This window comes from Panthera tigris, chromosome C1 (genome assembly GCF_018350195.1).
Source record: "Panthera tigris isolate Pti1 chromosome C1, P.tigris_Pti1_mat1.1, whole genome shotgun sequence".
In the NCBI taxonomy this organism is placed as follows: domain Eukaryota; kingdom Metazoa; phylum Chordata; class Mammalia; order Carnivora; family Felidae; genus Panthera; species Panthera tigris.
Window position 1 is genome coordinate 105,559,203 of NC_056667.1, and position 26,244 is coordinate 105,585,446.

The 26,244-nt window shown below is 40.3% G+C and overlaps 1 protein-coding gene across 3 annotated transcripts in view; it reads right to left on the reverse strand.

Moving 5' to 3' along the window:
* Positions 1-166: 166 nt before the first annotated feature.
* Positions 167-26,244, reverse strand: part of THEM4 (thioesterase superfamily member 4) — a 35,426-nt gene continuing 9,348 nt past the window's right edge. The window contains exons 3-7 of one of the 3 annotated variants that reach the window (XR_006220591.1): positions 20,579-20,735; positions 19,870-19,980; positions 13,900-14,024; positions 10,400-10,860; positions 167-294 (exon numbers count right to left, since the gene is read on the reverse strand). Coding sequence is in view for 1 of the 3 variants with exons in the window: in XM_015540208.2 (XP_015395694.2) it covers positions 10,820-10,860; positions 13,900-14,024; positions 19,870-19,980; positions 20,579-20,735 (434 nt within the window). In the remaining 2 variants the exon portion in view is untranslated. Of the gene's footprint in view, positions 295-628; positions 648-10,241; positions 10,861-13,899; positions 14,025-19,869; positions 19,981-20,578; positions 20,736-26,244 lie in introns of those variants that run through there. The other 2 variants (XR_006220590.1, XM_015540208.2) reach the window with 2 other exon arrangements.

Sequence of the window (26,244 nt, forward strand, 5' to 3'; positions counted from 1 at the left end):
TCTTGGGGCAACTGGGTGGCTCAGTGGACTCTTGATCTCAGGGTCATGAGTTCAAGCCTCACATTGGGCTCCATGCTGGGTGTGGAGCCTACTTAAAAAAAAAAAAAAAAAGTACCTTCTTTCTCAGCACCTGTGCAATAGATTTTAATGTAAGGCTTTTGCCCTCATTGGCTGATGGCATCTTGAGTTGTCCCCGGGAGAAGCAGTGTTAAAGATGATATGCAGAGTCTATATCCTTTCATGAATCAAAGGGACACAAATTGGCCCATAAGACTTATCTAGAGTGGTTCAAGCCTACAGCAGTACAAGGAATACAAAGACAGTGATAGGTATTACTTAAAATCATAATTTTCCAGACACTGTATAAACACATGATTGCCTTACCTCCTTTATTTCTTAGATACTACTGATGGCCATATTTTACCAGTAAGCAAACTGGTTAAATAAATTTCCTGAAATCACAGAGCCACCCCATGAAGTAGGTACTCTGATTATTACCATTTCATAGATGAGGAAGCTGAGGCAAACCTGGGATTTGCATCTGGGTCATCCTGACTCCAGATCCCAAGCCTCCAACACCAGGATTTACTGTCCTCCTGTCGTTCCAAACCCAGGCACAGAAGTGTATAAGTGTGATGGATGGAGATCTGGAAGAAGGCAGAGGAGGATGGACATTTCCTTGATCACTGATTCAAGGCCAGGGTTTTCAAACTTGAATTTTGTAAACTTTATATTTTATAAAGAATGATACCCCAGTCATGAGATTGGTAAAGTTTTCATCATAAGGCAAATTTTGATAGTAGTGTATTGTTAGTGTCCATTTTAGGGTCAGGAAAAAAAAGCCCTCTGAAAAAATAACAATACCAAGTAAGTAAATGTCAAGGGCTGGGGGTGGATGTTATAAAGCTGTAATTAGCTGTGTACCTTCGCTGAGTCAGGAGCACGAACTTAATAAGTGTTCTAAGTAGACAACACTCAGGCTGTTTATTCCCTTTCTGAGGTGGCTTATTGTTCTCAGGAAAAATAAATCTACTACCACAGGTAAGGATACATGTGACAAAGAAAAGGAACTGGAAACAAGATTCAAGAATAATAGCCACCTCAGGGTGGCCTGGGTGGCTCAGTTGGTTAAGCATCCGACTTCAGCTCAGGTCATGACCTCGCGGTTTGTGAGTTCGAGCCCCACATTGGGCTCTGTGCTGACAGCTCGGAGCCTGGAGCCTGCTTCGGATTCTGTGTCTCCCTCTCTCTCTCCTCTCTCTCCGCCTCTCCCCTGCTGCACTCTTATCGCTCACTCTCAAAAATAAACATTAAAAAAATTTAAAAAAATAAGTAAATAAAAAATAAAATATCACAAACTCTTGGTCTACTCTGTGATTTATTTGCTGCCAATATTTAACCCTTTTTTTCCTTTTTTAAATTTTTATTACTTTTTCAATTTATTTTTTAATTTACATCCAAGTTAGCATATAGTACAACAATGATTTCAGGAGTAGATTCCTTAATGCCCCTTACCCATTTAGCCCATCCCCCCCTTCCACAATCCCTCCAGTAACTTTCTGTTTGTTCTCCATATTTAAGAGTCTTATGTTTTGTTCCCCTCCCTGTTTTTGTATTACTTTTGCTTTCCTTCCCTTATGTTCATCTGTTTTGTATTCTAAAGTCCTCATATGAGTGAAGTCATATGATACTTGTCTTTCTGACTAATTTTGTTTAGCATAATACCCTCTAGTTCCATGCACATAGTTGCAAATGGTAACCCCTGTTTTTGTTTCAACATCACCCCCAGGCTTTTATCACAAGTAAGTACAGTGTCTACTCAGGAAATACCACTCTGATATCAGTCCATTAATTAGATCTGAAAACTTGCTACATAAAAATTCTCCTAAAAATCTTGCTTCATAAAAATCTTCCTACCATTATCTAGCTTGGGATCATCTGTGCCACTAGCATTTAAATTACCTAATTCTCAGGGCGCCTGGGTGGCTCAGTCGGTTAAGCGTCCGATTCTTGATTTCGTCTCAGGTCATGATCTCATGGTGGTGAGTTCGAGCCCAGCATTGGGCTCTGTGCTGACAGTGAGGAGCCTGCTTGGGGATTCTCTCTCTCCATCGCTCTCTGCCCCTTCCCTGCTTGCGCTCTCTCCCTGTACACACTCTGTCTCTCTCTCTCTCTCTCTCAAAATAAATAAATAAACTTAAAAAAAAAAAAAGAATTTGAAGTTAAGGGGCACCTGGCACAGTAGGTTAAGTGTCCAACTCTTGATTTCGAATCGGGTCATGATCTCATGGTTGTGAGATCGAACCCCCGAGTCAGGCTCTGTGCTCAGTGTGGAGCCTCCTTAAGAGCCTCTCCCTCTCTCTCTGCCCCTTCCCTGCTTGCACATGCTCTCTTTCTCTCTCTCTCTCTCTCTCAAAAATTAAAAATTAAAAAAAAATTGAAGTTAAGACATCAGTGAAGGAACTTTCTGGCTTCTTATCAGTTTGTTAGATAATTAGGCAATTAGGTAAGATTCAGATCATTGTACTGAAAGCTTTTTAAGAGTTAAAGATAAGTTGAATGAGGTTGAAAAAGTTTTGCTGGCGGGAATGGAAGCTGTCTAGAATGCCTAGTTGTCTGGGTTGAGAAGGCAGGAGTGGAAGAAAATGAAAACTTCATAGTCACTTACCTCGGCAATTTTAATTTCTCCAAAGCAGTAAAATAAACAAGATCTACCAGGTAAACATTTATCACAGACACAAGATTGATACTTTTTCTAGCCCACTTACTTTTTTTTTTTAACAATTGAAGTAATTTTTTAGTATCAGTAAAAATCATAGTTTTGCTTTCATCAGAAAAACCTTATTATAATAGTATTTTTAGGGAGATTAATGAAATGTAGACATGGTTTTGTCCTTGTAACATGGCTAATAAAGGACTTCTGGTAGTACCAATAACAGCTCTGCCACTTTCTTGTGCTTTGCTTGTATTTGCATTGTGTTATTTAAAGAACAGTTTTATTGAGATAGAAATTATATAAAATATTATTCACACATTTAAAGTGTACAGTTCAATTTTTTTTTGCATATTACATTGACTTTTAAAAGTTGTGGGGAAAATATATGCTCAATCAATTTTCAACAAAGCAGGAAAGAATATCCAATGGGAAAAAGACAGTCTTTTCAACAAATGGTGTTGGGAAAACTAGACAGCAACATGCGGGAAGAATGAACCTGGACCACTTTTTCACACCATACGCAAAAAGAAATTCAAAAGATCTAATAGTGAGACATGAAAACATCAAAATCCTAGAGAACACAGGCAGTGGCCTCTTTGAAATCGGCCATACAACTACTTACTAGGTATGTCTCTGAAGGCAAGGAAGCAAAAGCAAAAATAAACTATTGGGACTACATCAAGATAAAAAACTTCTGCATAGCCAAGGAAACAGTCAACAAAACTAAAAGGCAACCTACAGAATGGGAGAACATATTTGCAAATGACATATCTGATAAAGGGTTAGTATCCAAAATCTATAAAGAACTGATACAACTCAACGCCCAAAAACCAAATAATCCAATTAAAAATGGGCAGAAGACATAGACATTTTTCCAAAGAAAACAGCCAACATCTGGCCAACAGACAGATGAAAAGATGCTCAGCATCATTCATCATCAGGGAAATAAAAATCAAAACTACAATGAGACATTACCTCACACCTGTCAGAATGGCTAAAATCAACAACACAAGAAACAACGGGTATTGGTGAGGATGTGGAGAAAGGGGAACTCTCCTGCAAGTTGGTGGGAATGCAAACTGGTGCAGCCACTCTGGAAAACAGTATGGAGGTTTCTCAAAAAGTTGAAAATAAAACTACCCTGCAATCCTGCAATTGCATTACTAGGTATTTACCCCAAAAGATACAAAAATACCAATTCAAAGGGATACGTGTATCCTGATGTTTACAGCATTATCTACAGTAGTCAAATTATGGAAGAAGCCCAAATGTCCATGGACTAGTGACTGGATAAAGAAGATGTGGGCAATTTTATACCTATATATATAATGGAATATTACTCAGCCATAAAAAAAACAATGAAATCTTGCCATTTGCAATGACGTGAATGGAGCTAGAGAATATAATATTAAGTGAAATAATGTAGAGAAAGACAAATACCATATTGATTTCACTCATATATGGAATTTAAGAAACAAAAGAAATGAACACAGAGGAAAAAAAAGAGGCAAACCAAGAAACAGGTTCTTAACTATTGAGAACAAACTGATGGTTACCAGAGGGGAGGGAGTGAGGGGATTAAGGAGTTAAATGGGTAATGGGGATTAAGGAGTGCCTTTGTTGTGATAAGCACTGGGTATTGTATGGAAGTGTTGAATCATTAAATTGTACACCTGAAACTAATATTACACTGTACATTAACTGACTGGAATTTAAATAAAAACTTAAAAAAATAAATAAAACCACTTACATAAAAAAAGTTGTGGGAAAAAACATGTAACATAGAATTAGCCATTTTAACCACTTTCAAGTGTACCATTCAGTGGCATGAATCACATTCATAATATTGTACCACCATCATCATTATCTATTCCTAAAATTTTTTATCACCCAAACAGAAACCATATCCATTATGTAGTAACTCCGCATTCTCAGCTCTCCTTAAGACTCTGGTAACCTTTAATCTATTTTCTGAATGACTTTGCTTATTCTAGATATTTCATACAAGTGGAATCACACAATATTTGTCTTTTTGTCTGACTTATTTCACTTAGCATAATATTTTCAAGGTTCATCCATGTTGTAGTGTGTGTCAGAATTACCTTTTTATGGCTGAATAATATTCTTAAATACACACACACACACACACACATATATACACACACACCACTCATCTGTTCATCAATTCATCTGTTGATGGACATTTGGGTTGTTGCTACCTTTTGGCTATTATGAATAATGTGGCAAGGAACACTGGCATCCAAGTATCTGAGTCTCTCTCTCTTTTTTTTAATGTTTATTTTTGAGAGAGAGAGAGAGAGAGAGAGAGAGAGAGAGAGAGAGCATGAGTGGGAGAGGGGTGAAGATAGAGGGAGACACAGAATCTGAAGCAGGCTCCAGGCTCTGAGCTGTCAGCACAGAGCCTGACGCAGGGCTCGAACTCACAGACCGCGAGATCATGACCTGAGCTGAAGTTGGACGCTCAACAGACTGAGCCACCCTGGTGCCCCTGAGTCTCTCTTTTTAATTCGGTGGGTATATATTGGTGGTTCATATGTAATTCTGTTTAGCTTTTTGAGGAACTGCCAATTGTTTTCCATAGTGGTTGCCCCATTTTACATCCCCACCAGCATCATACGAGGGTTACAATTTCTTCACATCTTTGCCAACACTTCTCCCTTCCTTCTTTTTTTAACAAAAGCCATCCTGGTAGGTGTGAAGCGATATCTCATTGTGCATGTGTGTGCATGTGTCTTTAAGGTGAAATTCACATAGCATACAATTAACAATTTAAAAATGTATGACTCAGGGCATTTCGTAATTCACAGTGTTGTACTATCACCACCTCTTTAGTTTCAAACATTTTTCATCACCCCAGAAGACCACCCCATAAGTAATCACACTCAGTTCTCTCCTCCCCTCATTCCCTGGCAACCATTAATTTATTTTCTGTCTTTATGGATTTGCCTGTTCTGGATATTAACTTCTTGCATTTAATATAATGTTTTTTAGGTTCATCCAAGTTGTAGCATGTACCCGTATTTTATCCCTTTTTATGGCTAAATAATATTCCAGTATATGGATATACCACAATTTGTTTATCCATTCATCCATTGATGGACATTTAGGATGTTTCCACCTTTTGGCTATTATGAATAATGTTACTATAAATATCTGTGTATAAGTTTCTGTGTGGATGTATGTTTTCATTTTTCTTGGACATATACCTAGGTGTAGAATTGCTCAGTCATATGGTAATTCTATGTTTAGCCTTTTGTGGAATCACCAAACTGTTTTCCACAGCAACTGTACCACTTTATAATTATGACTAGCAATGTGTGAGTGTTCCCATTTCTCCACCTTCTTACTGACACTTGTTATTTCCATAAAAATATATCTCTATATCTGTATCTCCATATTAGTGAGTATGAAGTGGTATTCCATTGTGGTTTTGATATCCACTTCCTTCATAACCAGTGATGTTGAACATCCTCTCATGTGCTGATTGGCATTCTGTACCTCTTGTCTGGAGAAAGACCTGTTCAAATCCTTTGCTCATTTTAAGTTGGGTTGTTTTTTGTTGTTAAGTTTTAAGAACTCTTTATATATTCTGGATACTAAACCTTTATCACATATATGATTTGCAAATATTTTCTCCAATTCTTAGGTCATCTTTTCACTTTCCTGATAATGTCTTTTGATGGACAAAAGTTCTTAATTTTTATGAAGTCTTGTAGCCTGCAACTTTGCTCAATTCATTCATTAGCTCTAGTAGGTGTGAAGGTGTGGAGGATGGGAAGGATTTGGATGATTCTTTAGGATTTTCCATACATAGAATTATGTCATCCGCAAATAGTTTTACTTCTTTCTTTCTAATTTGGGTACCTTTTATTTCTTTTTCTTGCTCAATTGCTCTGCTTAGGACTTCTAGTACTGTGTTAAATAGTAGTAGTGACCTTGTGAATCCGAATCTTGTTCTTGATCTTAGTAAGGACGTGGTCAGTCTTTCACTACTGAATATAATATTAGCTGTGGGTTTTCAATAGATATTTCAAGGATATTGATCTATAGTTTTTTTTCTTCTTATCTTTGTGGTTAGTCCACTTAACTTTAAATCAATAACTAAGATGAGAAATAAGCCAATTCTGTAATTCTGAGCTGATCATGGTAGGGATTATCGAAAAAAACTTTTTAAACCTTCCTTGGGGGCGCCTGGCTCTCTCAGTCTGTAAAGCATGTAACTTTTAATCTCAAGGTTGTGGCGCACCTGGTTGGCTGACTCCGTTCGTTAAGTGTCTGACCTCAGCTCAGGTCATGATCTCAAGACTCTTGAGTTTGAGCCCTGCACCAAGCTCTGTGCTGACAACTCGGAGCCTGGAGCCTGGAGCCTGTTTTGGATTCTGTATCTCCCTCTCTCTTTGCCTCTCCCCTGCTCATGCTCTCTCTCCCCTTCAAAAATAAATAAACGTAAAAAAAAAAAAAAGGTTGTGAGTTCAAGCCCCATGTTGGGTGTAGATAATTCTTAAAAATAAAATTAAAAAAATGTTTTTAAACCTTCCTGAGACATAAAATCCATTACTTTTTTTTTTTTTTTTTAATTTATTCTGAGAGAGCACAGGCGTTGGGGAGGGGCAGAGGGAGAGGGAGAGCATCCCAAGCAGGCTCAGAGCGGTCAGCACACAGCCCAAAGCGGGACTCAAACTCACAAATCATGAGATCATGACCTGAGCCAAAACAAGAGTCAGATAGATGCTTAAGCAACTGAGCCACCTAGGTGCCCCTAAAATCCATGACTTTCAATGATTCAAATTTGAAAGAGATTTTCTTATCTCTACCATAAAGAATGTTGTATACTTGGCATTGAAAGAGATGTCTGTCTAGGGTTCCATGATGGCTATTAAATAGAATAATAAATTTGGCCTCATAATTCCCTGGGATAGAGGGAAAGTCAGGGTCTCGAGAAGGTAATGGGAAGTGAAACGTAGGAACGTGAAGGACAGAAGTTTCTTAATTCAGAAAAATGGTTTTTCTTGACTCATTTCCCATTAGATAAAAAGTTAATCTTATTTTCTGTTTGTCCTTTAAAATCCCCCAACAACGTATTTCTGCACATGAGTATCTATTATATTTCCTAGGCATTTAGAAACTTAAATTTGGGGTTAAGAGCAAAAGCTTACTTCCTAATTCTGTTTGGTCTGATAGTTCAAGGATATTTTAACACTGACCCCCAACAGTTCATAATCTTCACTCAAAGTGCCCCCTAACCCCCAGGGTAAAGAGCGGGCCAGGCAGGAAGGGCTGCACAGCAGCAGCTACTCAGCAAGCTGGTGACGGAGTGGGGCCAGCACAATTCTCACACACCTCCCTCCTTCTGTTTAGTCATCTTCTGCCAATCTTGCATATTTATCAAAATACAATATGATGAAGGCAAGAACGCAGGCTCTGTCGAGCCCAGGAACAGTCTGCTGCAAAGCAGGGAAACCATTTTGCTCTCGGTTGATGTGGGGAACCCCTGTATTAGCAACCTAGCTTTCCCCTTAGCCGACCTTTGCATCAGCCAGGGCCCCCACAAGCTGCAATGCAGCCCGGATGCCATCGAACCAGTGTGAGAACTAAAACCTTTGATGTGGGCAGAAGGGAGGTGTGCACATATGTAATAGAAAGAAGAAAAATGGTTCTTTTGGCATTCTTTCTATTAGGTTCTTTTTGCCTTACATGAAGGTCTGGTGTGCTTCAGGAGTTTGGCAAGCCTGTTCAAATAAATGAAATGTTTAAGTACTTTCTGTGTCTAAACTCCTTTCTACCAGAGTGAAACTAGACAGCAGTGCCGGCTCCCTTCAGCATCCCATTTTTACACATGCCTACTATCCATGAAGCAAGCTGAGAGGGCTCTCCCAGGAGCCCAGTCTTTAGTTTCATTAAACAGAAGACTAGGCAGACATGCAACTGCACAGCTCTGGGCCAGGCACCTCCCCAAGCTCTACCAGGGTTTCCAGGGAGAGGGAACTGCTAGCCTCACTATCGCTGTGACCCTGACCCTCTGCTGAGGCCTTTCTTACGGCTGGGGAACTACAGGTAGGTCCTAGGGATGGGAGTCCTCCATGGGCTGGGCCATCCCAAGGTCACCTGGGTCTGGCAGTGGAGGAGTCCAGCTGATCTTTCAGCTGTGCAAGGATGACTGGGTAGGTTACCACAAGGCTATCCCTAAATCATTCAGTTGAGCCACAGGAAATGGCCAATATTTGACCACTGAGACCTTCAAAAATGGCTATTTCACATGGGTTCGACCTAAACTTTTAATAAGGGGGGAAAAAAAAAGACAAGAAATGAAGCCCAGACTCTTGTCTGCAATACATTCTATTCACTCTATTAGAAACAGAATATGTTTCCTAGAACACTAGTCTCCCAATTCATTTTTCATCTTGTGTAAGGTTCTGTTAGGAGTTGAATTGTGTCCTTCAAAAGGTGTTTTGGAAGTCCACATCCCCCCACCTGATAATGTGAGCTTATTTGGAAATGGGGTCTTTATAGAGGTAATCAGGTTAAAGTGAGGTCATTGACGTGGGTCCTACCAATGAGTGGTGTCCTTAGGGGAAATGTGGACAGATATGCCCAGAGAGAAGATGATGTAAGGACACACAGAGAACACCATGTGAAGACATGAATGATGAATGTACAAGCCAAGCAATGTTTGAAGCTACCAGTAGCTAGAAGAGAGGCTTGAGCAATTCCTTCCCTATAGGTTTGAGAGGGAGCTGGGCCTTGTAGAAACCTTGACTCTGAACTTCTCTTTGCAGAACCGTGAGGCAAAGAGTTCCTGTTGTTTCAAATCACCCACTGTATTAACTTGGATATGACAGTGCTAATGCTATGGTCTGCATGTTTGTGCCCCACCCCCCCAAACCTTTCTTATGTTAAAATTCTAATGCCCATGTGATGGTATTAGTAGGTAGTCCTTTAAGAATTATAAATAATGAAATGGAGTCCTCATGAATGGGATTAATGCCCTAATAAGAGAAGATCTAGAGAGATCTCTAGCCCCTTCCACCAAGTGAGGACACAGTGAGGAAGTACCAGTTATGAGCCCATAAGCTAGCCCTCACCAGAGGGTGACTGTGCTGTAACTTGATGCTGGACTTTCCAGGCTCCAAACCTGTGAGCAATAAATTTCTGTTGTATATAAGTTACCAGGTCTGTGGTGTTTTGTTATAGCAGACTGAATGGATTAAGATATCTAGGAAATAAATATGGGCTTCTTCCAGTGATGATAAACTATGTTGTTGGTAAGACACAAGGGACAGTTTATATTAAAAATGGTACAGCTGTTGGGCACCTGGGTGGCTCAGTCGGTTGAGCGTCGGACTTCTGCTCAGGTCATGATCTCATGGTTCGTGGGTTCGAGCCCTGCATCGGGCTCTGTGCTGACAGCTTAGAGCCTGGAGCCTGCTTCGGATTCTGTGTCTCCCTCTCTCTCTGTCCCTCCCATGCTCATTCTCTGTCTCTCAAAAATAAATAAACATAAAAAAAAAATCGTACAGCTGTTTATTCTAGGATCCAGAGTTGAGTTATTCATTCCAATAGGAACTAGCTGCACTTCCTACTGTAGCCAAAAAAATTTGTTTGGATACAATAAAGCTAGCTTTGTAATTTATAACACACACACACACACACACGCACACATACCTCATTACTTCCTTTGGTTTTCTGGCATATCCAAGTTTGTGGTAAGAGTTTCAGTATGAGTTTTCTCTCTAGGCAGCAACGGGGCAGACATGCTTGTGCATGTGCTTGTGCTTGTGCACAAGGCATGCTTGTGCAGCCTTAAGGAACCCATTCAAAGTCATGTGAACCAGACACTTATCCTAAGGAGACACAAATAATTGCTGCCACTCTCACAAGGAGTACTTCTGTGTTGAAGAGTTTAGAAGATGGCACCAGAGTCCCTGGAGTTGTATTCTGAAGATCTGTTCAGGAAGGTGTGTTAGCAGGCTTCACCCTCTGGGGGACTCAATGGCAGGTAATTAGAGCAGGAGTGGCACAACAGCTTCTTCTGAGGGAAGGAGACCCTAACACAGACTGGTGTAGAATGTACCAGAAGCTCGTTTATGTCAACCTTGTTTTAGGATCCAGCTTTACAAATAAACCTAAACAAACAAAATAACAGAAGGTGACTGCCATTGGATGGGACTTCTCCGAGTAGAAATGTATACACAAGGAAGTGAAATTACAACTAAGCTATTTGGAACCTTTGATATTGAAAGGTTTAGGGAGATAGGACACCTAAACCACAGCCTGGAATGGAGTTTTTAAATTGACTGTGGATTCCAAGTGTTCAGGATCTTCCTCCTGCTTCTTTTATCCATCATTTCTGCAAACAGCTGATACTTGGGGGGTGGGGTAGGTGTGGAGGAATAGAAGACACAAAAAGCATTAACCATAAGGAAGAAAACTTAATAGATGCAACTATATTACCATGAAGAAAACCTTCTGTTCATAGAAAAAGATACATTAAAGCAAATAAAAGACAACTTATATACTGGAAAGTGAAATGTGCAGCTTACATATCCAATGGAAACATTAGTTTAATACAAAATATAGAAAGAACTCCTATAAATCAGTTAAAAAACAAAGGAAAAAAGGAAAAATACAAAAAACATGAACAAACAGGAATTTCACAGAATGGGAACAAATATGGTCAACAAATATATGAAGAAATGCTCATCTTTATAGGTGATCAGAAAAATAAAAAGATCACACAGAGATAACATTTTATAACCATTTGATTGGCAAAAATCCAGAAGTCTAACTTTACCAATTGCCAGAGAAGATAGGGATCTCATGTATTTGCTAGTGGGAGTATAATTTGGTATAGCTTTAGAAAACAAGCTGGTGTTCCCCTGTGGAGCTGAACACTCCCCTACTCTACTCCTAACTATCTGCCAATCTCTTGCCCGTGTGCACCACAGAATGTTCACAGAGCCCATTCATAGGAATCTGGGGCCCAACGTGATGAGAGGAAACAAATCCACTGTGGTTTAGTCACACAATGGAATATCATACAGCAGGAAAAATGAGGAAACTACAGGCCAACAACAGGGTGAACTTCAGCAACATGAAACTAAATGAAAAGAAAATCAACTCCCAGAAATGTACAAATGTATGATCTCTTTTTCACAAAGTTCAAAACAAACAACTAAACTGTATATTCCTGAGGTATACACATATAAGGATGATAAAACTCAACAAAAAAATAATAAGGTGTGGACAAATATAATATTGTATGTTAATTATACTTTACTAAACCTCGGGGGGGGGGGAAGCAGGAGGATGAGATGGGAAAGAAATTAGGTAGGGATATAATATTAAGATTCTGGTTCTTAGTTGGTGGTAGGCTTCAGGGTGTTTATTATTAAATTAAAAAATAAACACATTAGTGAATGAATAAATAAAAGATGAGTGTTTTTCACGTACCAATGAGCCTGTGTGTCCTAACTCAAAGATTCTGATGAACCCAAACCTGGGCATTTGAGGTCCAATAAGATAAAACAGAATAGAAGCAAGGAAAAATTAATGGATATCTACATGAACTTGTCTAAATCCGAAGCTACAGATGTAAGGCTTCAATGGCTCTTCCCTTGCGAAGGCCCTGTGAGAGCAGGGGCTGCGAGTGCTCAAGGACACAATCTGGAAGCTCTTCTGGTAAACTGCCTGTAGAGATCTCAGAGGGAAGGGACGTGCATTTCCCAGACAGCAGCAGCATGTTGGGGTTTCCTTCCCCATTTGAAATAAAAATTCAGGTTTGTACCCAATTTTACATCCTTTTGCTTAAATTTCTTAAATTGTGCAAGCTTTAGGTACCACAAAACCTAGCTCCTGTGCTGGTAATCCACTGACATAAGCACGTCACAAGGTACAAGGGCCTATGGTGGTCTCTCCCTCCAACCTACTTGGCCTCCTTCCCAGAGGGAACCACTGTCTGTGTGGCATTCCTGAAGATTTATGCAGCACAGGTGTATACAGATCTTTTCCCCTCACTGCCATGTATTACTTTTTATCTTGAAATGGCAAGCTGACAGAAAAACTGTGAGACTAGTACAAAGAATGGTCTCCTCCGGAACCACTGGAGACTAACTTGTCAAAATGTGGGTAAAATGATGATATATGAAGTTATTCATATTATATCTAAGAGCAAAAGACTGGGAAAACATTCATGTCCAAGATTTCCAATTCCAACCCACAGAACTCATTCTAGTTTTCTCTCCTTCCATATCTGGAAATGCCTTCTCTGACAGTGAGGAACCTAGCTCCCATCTCAGCTGCCAGCCTATATAGATGCCACTGTCCCCCGTGGGCTCTGACACCCCATGTGGAGCTGTGCCTTACCCTACTTGGGCTCTGACATCCTCCACCAGACACTTGCCTATGTGGACACCCTCCTCACTCCACTCAGGCTCTGACATGGTACTTGGGCCATCACAGCCATGGGTCGCTGTGGCCTCCAGGTCAATCCCAAGCCTACCATGCCTACTCTACCTAATTGGTTTTGAGGTAAATTATTCAGGAAGGAAAAAAGGAAAGGGCAAAAGGGAAAGAGGAAGAAAAGGGGACGAGAATGAAAGGGTCTCTTTACAGTTTTCATACTAATGATAACATACAACATTCACTGTCCTACATTTGTGGTTTTCATTCAACATATGTTGAGATAGCTCCATAATTAAGGAATTTCCTTATTCTTATTTATGGCATCACGATATTCCACAGAACTTTTTATGGCATACTCAATATGGTTGTTTAACCAGTCTCATATTGATGGATATCTGTTTGGCCAATCTTGCTACTCCAAATAACTTTACACGAGTAATGTAATTACTGTGACAGCACAGCAATTTCTACATTGTAATTTTGCACGCTTTAGTGGCATAAAGTCCTGGAAATGGGTGAGAGAGTACATGACTTTGTAGTCTGGATACATTTTGATAAGTAGCTTTCTACCAGTCGTGTATAAGAATACCTTTAACTTATGTTTTGCATGACAGGGACTTGAGAATTTCTGAGCATTTGTGGATTATAAAACCAAAGCAAAGCAAAAATAAAAACAGCCTCCAAAACCTCAAACACAAAACCCAAAATAGTCCAAACCAAACTGAACCAAACCCAAAAAAGAGATAATGATAGTTTCTTACTTGTTGCCTCTGAGTACACGGTCTTCTCATCCACACTTCGGATATTACAAGAAAGAAACAATTTCCTTCCTTCAACTTTATCAACTTGACTATTTATCACAACAACAGAACCGAGGGGGATAGGCCTGCAGAAGAAAAAAGGGAGACAAAATTAGTTTTTATCAGATTTATGTAACACTGAGATGACCAAGTGCTTGTGAAGGGTGGCAGTCTGTAATAACTGGTATCATTTGCGACCAACCACGTCAGATAAAACACCCCTTTACCTGAGATGACCCCAGCGGCTATCCACAGCCCCTCCCTCCTGAGTGTCACTGACTTCAGGTGGCGACTGGGCACCTGGGTCTAAGCTGCTCTCGAGGTTAGATTCAGAGAGGCCACCAGGGATTCAGGCTGTCCCTTCTGAAGACCCAGAGCAAAGTCTGAAGGGAGCTGAAATCCTTTAAAGAAGTGAAAGTGGGACCATGGGATGGTCCCATCAGCTTCTCTCATTTTCTGTAATAAAACATTTTCACCCAATTCCCTTTAGAGTGACTATCACTGGAAAGACATCCAATAAAAAATTGCCAGTAACAGCCTAATGTACTAAGCCAGCGCTGTACAAGAGAACTTTCTGTGGTGATAGACGTGTTCCACCTCTGAGCTGTTAATAGAGCAGCCACAGCTACTGCGATGAACCATGTTCATCATTTCCAATAGCCAAGTGGTGGAAAAAAACCAAATATCCACTAGTGGATGAATGGATAAACAAAATGTGGCATATACATACAATGGAATATTATTTAGCCTTAAAAAAGAAAAAAATCTGGGGGCGCCTGGGTGGCTCAGTCGGTTAAGCGGCCGACTTCGGCTCAGGTCACGATCTCGCAGTCCGTGAGTTCGAGCCCCGCGTCAGGCTCTGTGCTGACAGCTCAGAGCCTGGAGCCTGCTTCAGATTCTGTGTCTCCCTCTCTCTCTGCCCCTCCCCTGTTCATGCTGTCTCTCTCTGTCTCAAAAATAAATAAATGTTAAAAAAAAAAAATTAAAAAAAAAAAAGAAAAAAGAAAAAAAATCTGTCACATGCTACAACGTGGACGAACCCTGAGGACATTTTGCTAAGTGAAACAAGCCAGTCATAAGAAGAGAAATACTGTATGATTCCACTTACATGAAGTAACTAAAGTAGTCAAATTTATAGAAACAGAATGGTGGTTGCCAGGGGGTGTGGGGATGGGAAAATAGGGAGTTACTATTTAATGGGTATAGAGTCTCAGTTTTGTAAGACGGAAAAGTTCTTAAGATTTGTTTCACAACAATATGAATATACTTCACACTACTCAAAAATGTATTTTTTTTAATTTTATTTTTAAATTTTATTTTTTTAAAATGTTTTATTTTTGAGAGAGAGAGAGAGGGAGAAAGAGAGAGAGAGGGAGAAAGAGAGAGAGAGGGAGAAAGAGAGAGAGAGAAACAGAGCATGAGCTGGAGAGCAGCAGAAAGAGAGGGAGACACAGAATCCTAAGTAGGCTCCAGGCTGATTTGTCAGCACAGAGCCCGATGTGGGGCTCGAACCCACAAACCACGAGATCATGACCTGAGCCGAAGTCGGACGCTTAACTGACTGAGCCACCCAGGCACCCCTCAAAAAAGTATTTTAAAAATGTAAGGCACAAAACCTGTTCAATCTAAAATACCACTATGAACTCCTATCCTTTATTAAACATTAAATACTTTCCAGCTGTGACACAGAAATGGCCCAGCAGCAAGGTTATCCTGCCCACCATGAGAACACATCTAATATTTTCCTAGTCTTTAGCACTATTCTCCATTAAAAAGAAATCAGGAATCTTTGTAGAGCAGCTATTCCATGTCTTGACACAGACATGCCTTGTTGTTACAAAAGTAATGATAGTAACAACGTTAAAAATAAGAAGCAGCCAACATTTACTATTTGTTATATCACCAGATACTGTCCTAGGTGCTTTACATGAATTAGTTGATGGCTCATAATGACCCTATATAGTATATTATCAACCTCTAAGTCACCTGTCCAAGGTCACACAGCTAGTAAGTGGCAAAATGGGCATTTGAACCTGCTCCAAAGTCTGTCCTCTTAACCAGTACATTATATGGTCTCTCTGGAGACAAAAGTACTTAAAAATATATCTGGATAGAAATGAATGGACAGGAGTCCGTCTAAAGAGACTCCTAACAGGCCAAATGCAATTTAAGCACAGAAAAGAGGGTGATAATTATAACTAACTATGTTATGGAAAGCCAGGAGTCCCTAATGATTCTCAAAAGAGGGAAAAGTTAATGAAAGAATTATAAAACTATAGCTATAATTCAAAAATAAGGATGGTTATGAGAGGATAAGTTTAACTTTTTAAGCATACAGAGAACAGTGCTGACAAGTAAGTGTTTCTTTTACACAGTATATGTCTGTCTCACATGTATTTTACTCTATGAAAGGACATTGCAGACACAGAGTAAGGGGTGTATATAGGTCAGGTTTGGAGAGGCTGCATTCAAAGAATTATGTTTACACACTCACGGCATAAACAATCTGGTAGTTTTTCTGAGCTGTACGGGAAGATCTATAAAGGATTCCTACATTCAACAAGTGCCTTAGTTGAAGGTACTTACAAATCTGCATGAACTGAGGGCAGGCGAAGACTTGGACAGCCCTCATCATGCCCATCAGAGCTACTACGTCTTATGTTCCCTCAAAGTGTGTGACATGCAGGTAAGCTGACATGCGAAAACATCTATATACGTTCGGTAGATTTACATTCAGGGACAAATGCCATTTCAGACAATCTCCGTAAGAACCCTCACTAACCCTTTCCCCTACAGTCAGAGAACTGTCAGGAAGCCAAACAATTGAAGAAAATGCAGGAATTGTACCCTTAACAGAAAGGACTGATGACAGAAAATAACCAGCTAGAAGGAAGGCAAATGTCTTGCCCAGCTGGAAGAAAACTCATGTCCTTGTCTCCTGGGAGATGGAGCCTGCCAATTAAATGAGATGCACTTAATTGTAGGTAAGCCATAAGCCAAAGCAGAAAAAAATACAATGAAGATACAATGGACTTGGATACCAAAAAGGAGAAGTAGTAGGTTACAAGAAAAAGTGTAGGTCCGCAAAGTCCTCTGACATGGTAAGGAAATCTTGACGCCAACAGGGGCTTGGCTTCATGAACTCAGGCATGTACACCGATTGCCTTCAAAGGAAAAATCCTGACCCACCAAGAATGTCCAGGATGACTGCCCAGAACCTACAAGTTCAGTTAACTGAAATGGTTCTGCCAGGGTCTGACACCATTACTGGATGCCTAATGAGCTTAATAAGTATACTAACCTGAGGGAAATAGAAATGTTGACATCCTAAAGAAATTAATTAAGCTCACAATGAAAAATTTTGAATAAGTATAGGTGAAATAATAAGTTTTATGATCACTGAGATAATTGTGTTCATGGCAAAAAACCCACATTAAGGGAAAACCCCAATACCGGGCTTGTTATTTTATTTACTGAGGTATTTAGTAAAATTTGATTGTCTGTCCGTCCTTCCTTCCTTCCTTCCTTCCTTCCTTCCTTCCTTCCTTCCTTCCTTCCTTCTGAGGGTGGGAGAGGAGAAGAGAGGGAGAGAGAGAGAATCCCAAGCAGGCTCCCTGCTGTCAGCAGAGCCCGACGTGGAGCTCGAACTCACAAATCCTGAGATCATGACTGAGCTGAGATCAAGAGTCAGATGCTTAACCAACTGAGCCACCCAGGTCCCCCTGATTATTTTATTATTATTTTTTTTAATGTTTATTTATTTTTGAGAGATAGTGTGTATGTGCGAGCGGGGGAAGGGCAGAGAGAGAGAGAGAGAGAGGGAGACAGGATCCAAAGCGGGCTCCATGATGACAGCAGAGAGCCCAATGTGGGGCTCAAACTCAAAGAGCCGCAAGATCATGACCTCAGCCAAAGTTGGACACTCAACCGACCGAGCCATCCAGGTGCCCCCCCAAATTTTGTTTATTTATTTATTTTGAGAGAGAGAGAGAGTGAGCAAGCAGGGGAGGAAGGGGCAGAGAGGGAAAAAGAATCCCAAGCAGGCTCTGAGCTGTCAGCATGGACATTCAATCCATTGAGCCACCCAGGCGCCCCACTACTGACTTTAAATGGAAGTGTTGTGTGGAACGTCCAGGGAGTCTCCTAAAAAAGGAGATGGCTCTTCTGCCCTCCCTCAATCCTGCTGTCAGGACATGTGATGACTCTTGGTGCCACTCTGTAATGTGAAAAGGTGAGCTGGAAGGAGCCTGCGTCTCTGGGAACCAGGGAGATGGCCATACCAGCCCAGAAAGCCTTCCTCTGGACTCCTTTATGTGATACATTTCTACCTTGTTTAAGTCATTTTTATTTTGAAGTTACTATTATGGCAGCTGAGGAGGGAGAAATTAAAGCAGCTGGCCTCCAATTCTTTCACATATGTGTATGCAGGCCTGTGTATGTGTATGTGTATGTGTATGTGTGAGATGGGGAGCAGACAGAAACCCTCCAGGGAAAAGGCGATAAATGACATTGTCTAGTTTTTTCAACTGGGCCTCCAGGAAACTGGCAAACTATAGCCCCACTGGCCAGCTGCCTGTTTTTGTAAATAAAGGGTTTTCTTTTTTTTAATTTTTAAAAAAATGTTTTAGAGAGAGGGAGAGAGCGAGAGAGAGATCGCACACATTTTATTTTTTTAGATGTTTATTTTGAGAGAGCATGCTTATTGAGAGAGACAGAGAGAGAGAGAGAGAGAGAGAGAGAGACAGAGAGAGAGACAGAGAGACAGAGAGAATCCCAAGTAGGCTCCTGCTGTCAGCACAGAGACTGATGCAGGGCTCGATCTTACAAACTGTGAGATCATGACCTGAACTGAGATCAAGAATCAGACGCCTAACCGACTGAGCCACCCAGGCGCCCCTGTAAATAGTTTTACTGGAACACAGCTATATTCATTTATGTATTTATGTATTGTCTATGGCTGTTTTTGTTTTGCAATGGCACAGTTGAGAAGTTATGTTAGAGACAGTACAGACTGCAAAACAAAATATTTACAGAAAAACTTTTGCTGCCCCAGAAATTAAGTGAAAAAAGCACCTAGGAGGAAGTGCCCTTTTCTGTAGAATGCCTCACTAAGGATTACTTATATTAAATAAATCCATAGTCTACAAGGCATGGCTTCCGGATGATGGCCACACAAAACAGACAACCCTCTGGGGTAGAAAACGGAGATGTTCTGTATCTTAAATGCCCCCCACTGTGCAAAGCAATAACCCATAAAACCTCATTTGGAGACCTCATCTACTGAATTGTTCTTAAACTCTGTTTTGCCTTGTTGCTCTTTCGCTCTTCCTATGCAAGTTTCCACACTGTTTTGTTAACTGTAGATGTGTCGCTGTAGGAACAAAGAATTAAGGAAGACCATGCTGGGCTTTATTTCTGATGGATACCAAACTCATCCTGTTGCCTGCCCTTTTATTTCTGTGTGAAGTTATACAGCTTGGATGTTCTGTTAGGCAGTGGATCCTGGTGCTCCACTCAGATCCCCTTCGATCCTTTTCTCACCTTTGTTTTTGTTGTTTGGTTATTTTTGCCTAGAAACTGCTTTGCTCAAACACAGAAAGCCCGAAGTGCTTGGAATTTTGGTCCCCAGGACAGCCCTCATCGTAGGACTGATGTGTGACAGAGTTCCCTCGAGGTAGGAACAATTCAGAGGCACACAGTTCACTCCAGAGCCCCTTGGATGATCAGGCTGAAGCTGCCCTTTGCAGGACTTTGACGACAGCCCAGCCTGATTGGCTTCTTCCTTTACCCTGTTTGTTCTGTTCCTCCCACTCCTGTGCTAGTCTCCCCTGGGACCACTTTTATCATTGCACACAAATCTTTGTCTCAGGGTCTGCCACTGGGGAGCCTGACCCATGACATCTAAAAAGCAGAGAATATGCAGGAATTTACCTTTTAAAACTGATGTTGAGGCTGGCAGTCATGGCAACTCCTATGGCTACTACAGCACACGTACCAAGAGTAGCATCAATCATGGTTGCAATGGCACCTCCGTGAAGGAATCTAGTTACAACAGAGAAAGAGAAAGTTCTCAAAAGGTCTAAAAACAGAGCCTCTCAGGAGAAATTATCCAAGAACATCTCCATATAATTTACTTATGAAAGGTTCACTTCGTCCATGTTCAATGAACTGAATGTCAAATAATATCCATGTCCCCAGCATTTTTGGTCATAACATAATAGCATAGTATTGGTAATACACCAGAACTTAATGGTAATCAGAGCACAATCAAGCAGAAAGCTAAATTATAATGTAAGAAATTTATGTTTTTATTTAACTGCACACATCACTGTTTAACAATGTAAGAAAGGTAGATAAACAGAAACAAAGAAAAATAAAAAATTGAAGGCCTATAATCCCACCATCTAGTGACAAACTGCTGTTAACATGTTAACGATACTCTCAAATTATACTCTATTGTTCTGTCCCATGAGTTTGTGATTTAATAATTATAAACACCTTTCCATGTCAATAAATATGTATCTACATTGCCACTATAATGTCTTTAGTGTAGTCTATGGATATATGTGGATACTATAAGTTAATAATCTTTCAGATCGAGACTTCTACTGATCTATGGGATGTTATCTGTCATTCTTACCCAGGTACTCCTTGCAGGTAGGGACCTCCTTGAAATATGCAAACTGTCCTGTCTTCAACACAATTATGGAACATTGCATATTCAAAGCCCAGGCCTTCCTCAAGGCTTCTGGGAAAGAGCTGGGCCTGTGACAGTTTTTCTTTCATTAGCTTTGCGTCTGTAGGGAAACGAAGTGGATGGGCATATGAGAAACAGGTATAAGGAAGATGCCATGGCAGAGCTAAGCACCTGTACCTTGCAAGAACCACAGGTTAATGGAGGACTGATTACAATACAATGTCAACCGGGTACAAAATTATAAGGAAATGGGAGTGTCCCATAGAAACAGAATATAGGATCTTTGCCCATGTGGAATTAACAGTCTAACTGGGGACACAGTAAACATAAATGAAATCAAAACCAAACACTTACACATGGCAATCAGGAAAAACAGTATATAAATGCTGAGGGTATACTAAATGAAACAGTAAATAAGATATAGACAAAAAGTCTTCCTAGAATAAGTATGGCTTAAATGGGATTTAAAGAAAATGAATAGTGTAACAGTAGGGAGGTTTTCCTTGCAGATGGGAGTTCATCTTCAGTAAAGGAAAGTTACCATACTGAATCAAACTCAGATCCAGTTCAGCCCAATATTCTGTGTGACTAGGACTCTAAGCCCCAAAATTCAGGGTTAGAACCTTTAAAGTTCATGAAATCAAATTTGTGAGTTGTAATCAGACTTAGAGAAAACAAGCAGGGGAGGGGCAGAGAGAATCCCAAGCAGGCTCTGACACGGGGCTTGAACCCACGAACTGTGAGATCATGACCTGAGCTGAAATCAAGAGCCAGACACTTAACAGACTGAGCCACCCAGGTGCCCCTGAAAGCTGTTCTAAAGGTAGGGTGTGTTTATCCTTACACATCTATGTTAAGATTTAATTCCCCCAACTCTTAGCTTTCTTTCTTGGTTCATCATGATTTGCCACACATAACACTAAGTTTCTTTTATTGTTACTGAATTTACATTTACCAACTTGGAAAAAGATAGGAGATGTGAACATCTAGGAGAAGTGGGGAGAATGGCTTTTATTTAGGCCATGAACATCCCAGGGGCGGGGAAGGTGCCTGGTCTTCTAGACTCTGTACACTCAATAAGAGGCATACACTGCATATGCGCACACTCTATGCACTCTAGGGATTCCTGAGAAAATTAAGGGAGAAAGAGTTACAAGTGAGGACCAGTATCACAGGAGATGGGAGAATTTAGTTTTGGCCTTGAACTTGTTCCTTCCTCCACACTTTAGCCATACAGTGAGGAGATAAACCTCAATGACCTCCGAGATCCTTCCAGCTCTGACATTCTGGAACTTCCAGATAAGCACCAAAACTTTGTAATTTTTTACACAGGCATTCAAAATTCCTGATCTAGATTACTAAACCTTGAGGTTATCTCATAAAAAATGAGAAAAATAAAGGTGGTGAAATAAGTTTGTTAGAAATGCAGACTCTTAGACTCTACTCCTGAACTACTGAAGCAGTCTGCATTTTAACAAGACTCTCAGGTGCATCACATTCATGTTCAAATCTGAGGCACTGGCCGTTTACAACATGGGACAACGATGATGACAGCAGAGGAGTGGCATCGGGATCTCAGCTGTCAGCACAGAGGCTGCTTCAGATCCTCTGTCTCCCTCTCTCTGCCGTTCCTCCACTAATGCTCTAAAAAATGAATAAACATTCATAAAAAAAAAACAAAACAAAAAAAAGAAAAAAATACCAAAACATTAATTGCTAATAAGTCCAAGTTTACCTACTTGTGGCCTCTTATTACAGAGTTAGCCAAACATATTGGAGTCTGTTAGTAAACATGTCCTGTGCCACACTGAAAAAATTCACTATGAGGAAGCATATGCTTATAGAAATCATAAAATGTATTCATAAATTTGCCAATCTACACCATGCTGGCATCACACAGTTCACAATTGCTTACTTCTTCATTTTCACTAGAAATTAAGGTTTTAATAGGTTGAGAATTCTAACATAGGGGCGCCTACGGTGACTCAGTCAGTTAAGTGTCTGCCTTTGGCTCAGGTCATGATCTCATGGTTCGTGAATTCAAGCCCCATGTTGGGCTCTGTGCTGACAGCTCAGAGCCTGGAGCCTGCTTTGGATTCTGTTTCCTTCTCTCTCTGCCCTTCCCCCTCTCACACTCTGTCTCTGTCTCTCTCAAAATAAATAAACATTAAAAAAAATTTTTTTTAAATTTTAATGTCCTTAAAAATACTAGAAATAATAAGGGAAATAACTGTATGCAAAGAAAGTAGGATGTATTTTTGGTAAGAAAAGGTTATGATGTATGGAGATGGGTTTTTGTTAAGGAAACAAAAGAATAATTTTGTCCGCAAGCAGAATAACTAGTTCTTTCAGAATGATAAGAGGAGAATAAAGGGCAAACTAAGATAAAGTTGGAGAGGAGAGAGGAAGAATCTTACCTGTGTGATCAAGGTGGCTAACACTGAATGAATTTTTATAAAAGTTTTTTTAAATAAGTTTTACTTACTTACCTGCTTATTTATCTTTGGGAGAGAGAGAGACAGACAGAGAGCATGTGTGCACAGGTGGGAGAGGAGCAGGGGAGGGGTCAGGGAGGGGAGGGTCTGAAGTGGCTCTGCAATGGGTAGCAGAGAGCCTGATGTGAGGCTTTAACTCACGAACCGAACTGTGAGGTCATGACCTGAGCTGAAGGCAGATGCTTAACCGACTGAGCTACCCGGGTGCCCCTAATATAAGTTTTAATAGAATATCAGTACAAAATTAAAATTTAACAATCTTTCACCTGTTAAAAGGATGTTTTTAAAATTTTTTTGAAGGTTTATTTATTTTTGAGAGAGAGAGAGAGACAGAGCATGAGTTGGGGAGGGTCAGAGACCAGAGGGAGACAGAATCTGAAGCAGGCTCCAGGCTCTGAGCTGTCAGCACAGAGCCTGACTCTGGCCCAAACCCATGAGCCAAGCAGTAAGTTCATGTCCTGAGCCGAAGCCAGATGCTCAACTGAATGAGCCACTCAGGTGCCTCATTCCACTCTTGATAAGACATTGTGAAAAGTTTTTCTTTACTTTTTTTTTTTAATTTTTTTTTCAACGTTTTTTATTTATTTTTGGGACAGAGAGAGACAGAGCATGAACGGGGGAGGGGCAGAGAGAGAGGGAGACACAGAATCGGAAACAGGCTCCAGGCTCCGAGCCATCAGCCCAGAGCCTGACTCGGGGCTCGAACTCACGGACCGCGAGATCGTGACCTGGTTGAAATCGGACGCTTAACCGACTGCGCCACCCAGGCGCCCCATGTTTTTCTTTACTTTTAAGTAATCTGCCCAGAAAGTAAAAATTTTTTATCTTACCAAAATAATTTCCTGTGTTTTGTGTTGTCTTTTTCAGGTCTTTGATCACTTAAGATATGGAGTCTTCTTCTCTATTAAAAGATCTAAGTTTTTGTTTTGTTTTTACAACTATGTACTTTTCTGGTTTGCCTTTGATAACTTTTAATCATCACTCTGGCTAAATGAATAAGTATTGTTCCACATTGATCTATTTGATAAGATACTCTAAAACTTTTGATATTTGACCAAACCAAACCAAAGTTCAAATCAAGTCTTTGAACTCAGACGAACTCTGGGATTTCCTAGCAGGTCCCCAGAACACCTTCTAAAGAAGAGATGTTGAACTATTTCAAGTGTATGAAATTTCTAATAATCTGGTATGTCCTGGCATAATGTTATCAGTCATAATTCTAGTTATCTTAAAATCTATGTCACAGAAATAACCACATTTCCTTGTCATTTGCATTAGAACGAACTCTCATTAGATCTTTAACCATGGCTATTTTTTAGTCTTTTCGTCATTTACAGACAGTTGTTTTATTCTGATGATTTTGTAAAAGTGCTTTGTCTTCTAAGAGATTCAAGAAAAAGACTCTGACAAGTACAGGTTTCTGATAACTTTAAGATCACACCACTGAACTGGGTAAGAATTTCCAGAACTCTAGTGGAAAATTCATTTCATAAAGCTGTCAAGATCAAGCAAAACAAGAATTAATTACATGGGACTGAATGAGTTGATAAAGATATATAGAATTGAAATATTTATCTTTCTCCTATCTGATCCCACCAGAATTTGGAAACTCTTATTGAGTGTTCTTATTTTCACAGTAATCTATTTATTTGGAGATAATCTGTTCCTTATAATAGAAACAGGTAAGACCAAACAGCTTCAAGGATTAAGGCTGAATTTATGGAGTCAATAAAACCTCCTTCAGAAAACTGCCTGGTATTTTGCTTACTGGGTTCCTAGCATTACAGGTGGGCAAAGATGGTTGCTTCCTGGCAGCCTGAGGAACTGCAGAATATTTGGGGGACCCTGAAAGAAGAAGAATCCACTCAAAATCATACATATTATAGGCAAAGACAGTGAGTGGCTTTTAAAAGTCCGATCTGGGATTCCTTATTAAAAGTAAACACTCCAAAAAAACCTATGTGGCCAATCACAATTCTTACAGCACCTGTGTAAATAATCAGGTCATATTTAATGAGACTAGATTTATTTTGCAATCAAACTAGTCTTACTGTGATTATTTCTGATACAAATGGGTGACTGTAGGGGCGTTAAGTGTCCGACCTCAGCTCAGGTCATGGTCTCGTGGTTCATGGGTTCTGCCCCTGCCCCCCCCCCGTCGGGCTCTGTGCTGACAGCTCAGAGCCTGGAGCCTGCTTCGGATTCTGTGTCTCCCTCTCTCTCTGCCCCTCCCCAACTTGCACTCTGTCTTTTTCAAAAATAAATAAACTTTAAAACAAACAAACAAACAAAAACCAAATGGGTGACTGTAGAGAGAAAAAGTATATTTCCATATCGCACTTTTGCGGATATCAGGTCCCAGTGCTATTAACTGTCTTTGCGGTTCTGTTATCTATCTGCAAATTTACTTGGATTCTAAATTCTTCTAGTTTCCTCAAATATCCAATTCCGACCCTCCAAACTAATGTTTCTAATTTTCTCCCACCCTTCTGACTTGGAATCACTAAGAACAAAACTACTTTTCCTGAAGCCCTGCAAACTGAAGCTGAACTGCTTTGATAGAAACTTCACAGAAATCACAATGGCTCACCTGTGGATAGTGCTTTGCCTGTTGCAGTTTGGCTACTCAGAGGGTTCACACCTGATGACATCACCAGAGATAGTCAAACTGCAAACCAGGAAAATGAGACTGCTGAAGGACTTTCAACCACCTCAACCTTCCTAATTGATTAAGTTCTTTCCAGCTCATCTTTGAACTCAGGCAAAAAGCCCTCTGGGCAAAGTATCCCATGATGGGAACCAAAACTATCCCCTCAAGCAATAAGGACTGCCCTGAGGCAGCCAGAACCACCCCCCACCCCCCAATCTGTGATTGACCCCAAGATAATGACATCTGACCTTTACTGCCCACAGGCATGTACCTGAAGGTTCAGAAGAGAAGCTGACCAACATAAAGCCATTTTGGGTTTTAGGTTGACTCTTAAAAGTTAGCAGGTCATAAAAAAAGTTATAGCCCATTGACAAGTACTTGAGACAGGCAGAGTGACCTTCCTCAAGAAGCTTAGCTGCCTTGATGTTAATTAATACTTTGCTAGAGGCAAAAGGCAACCTTAG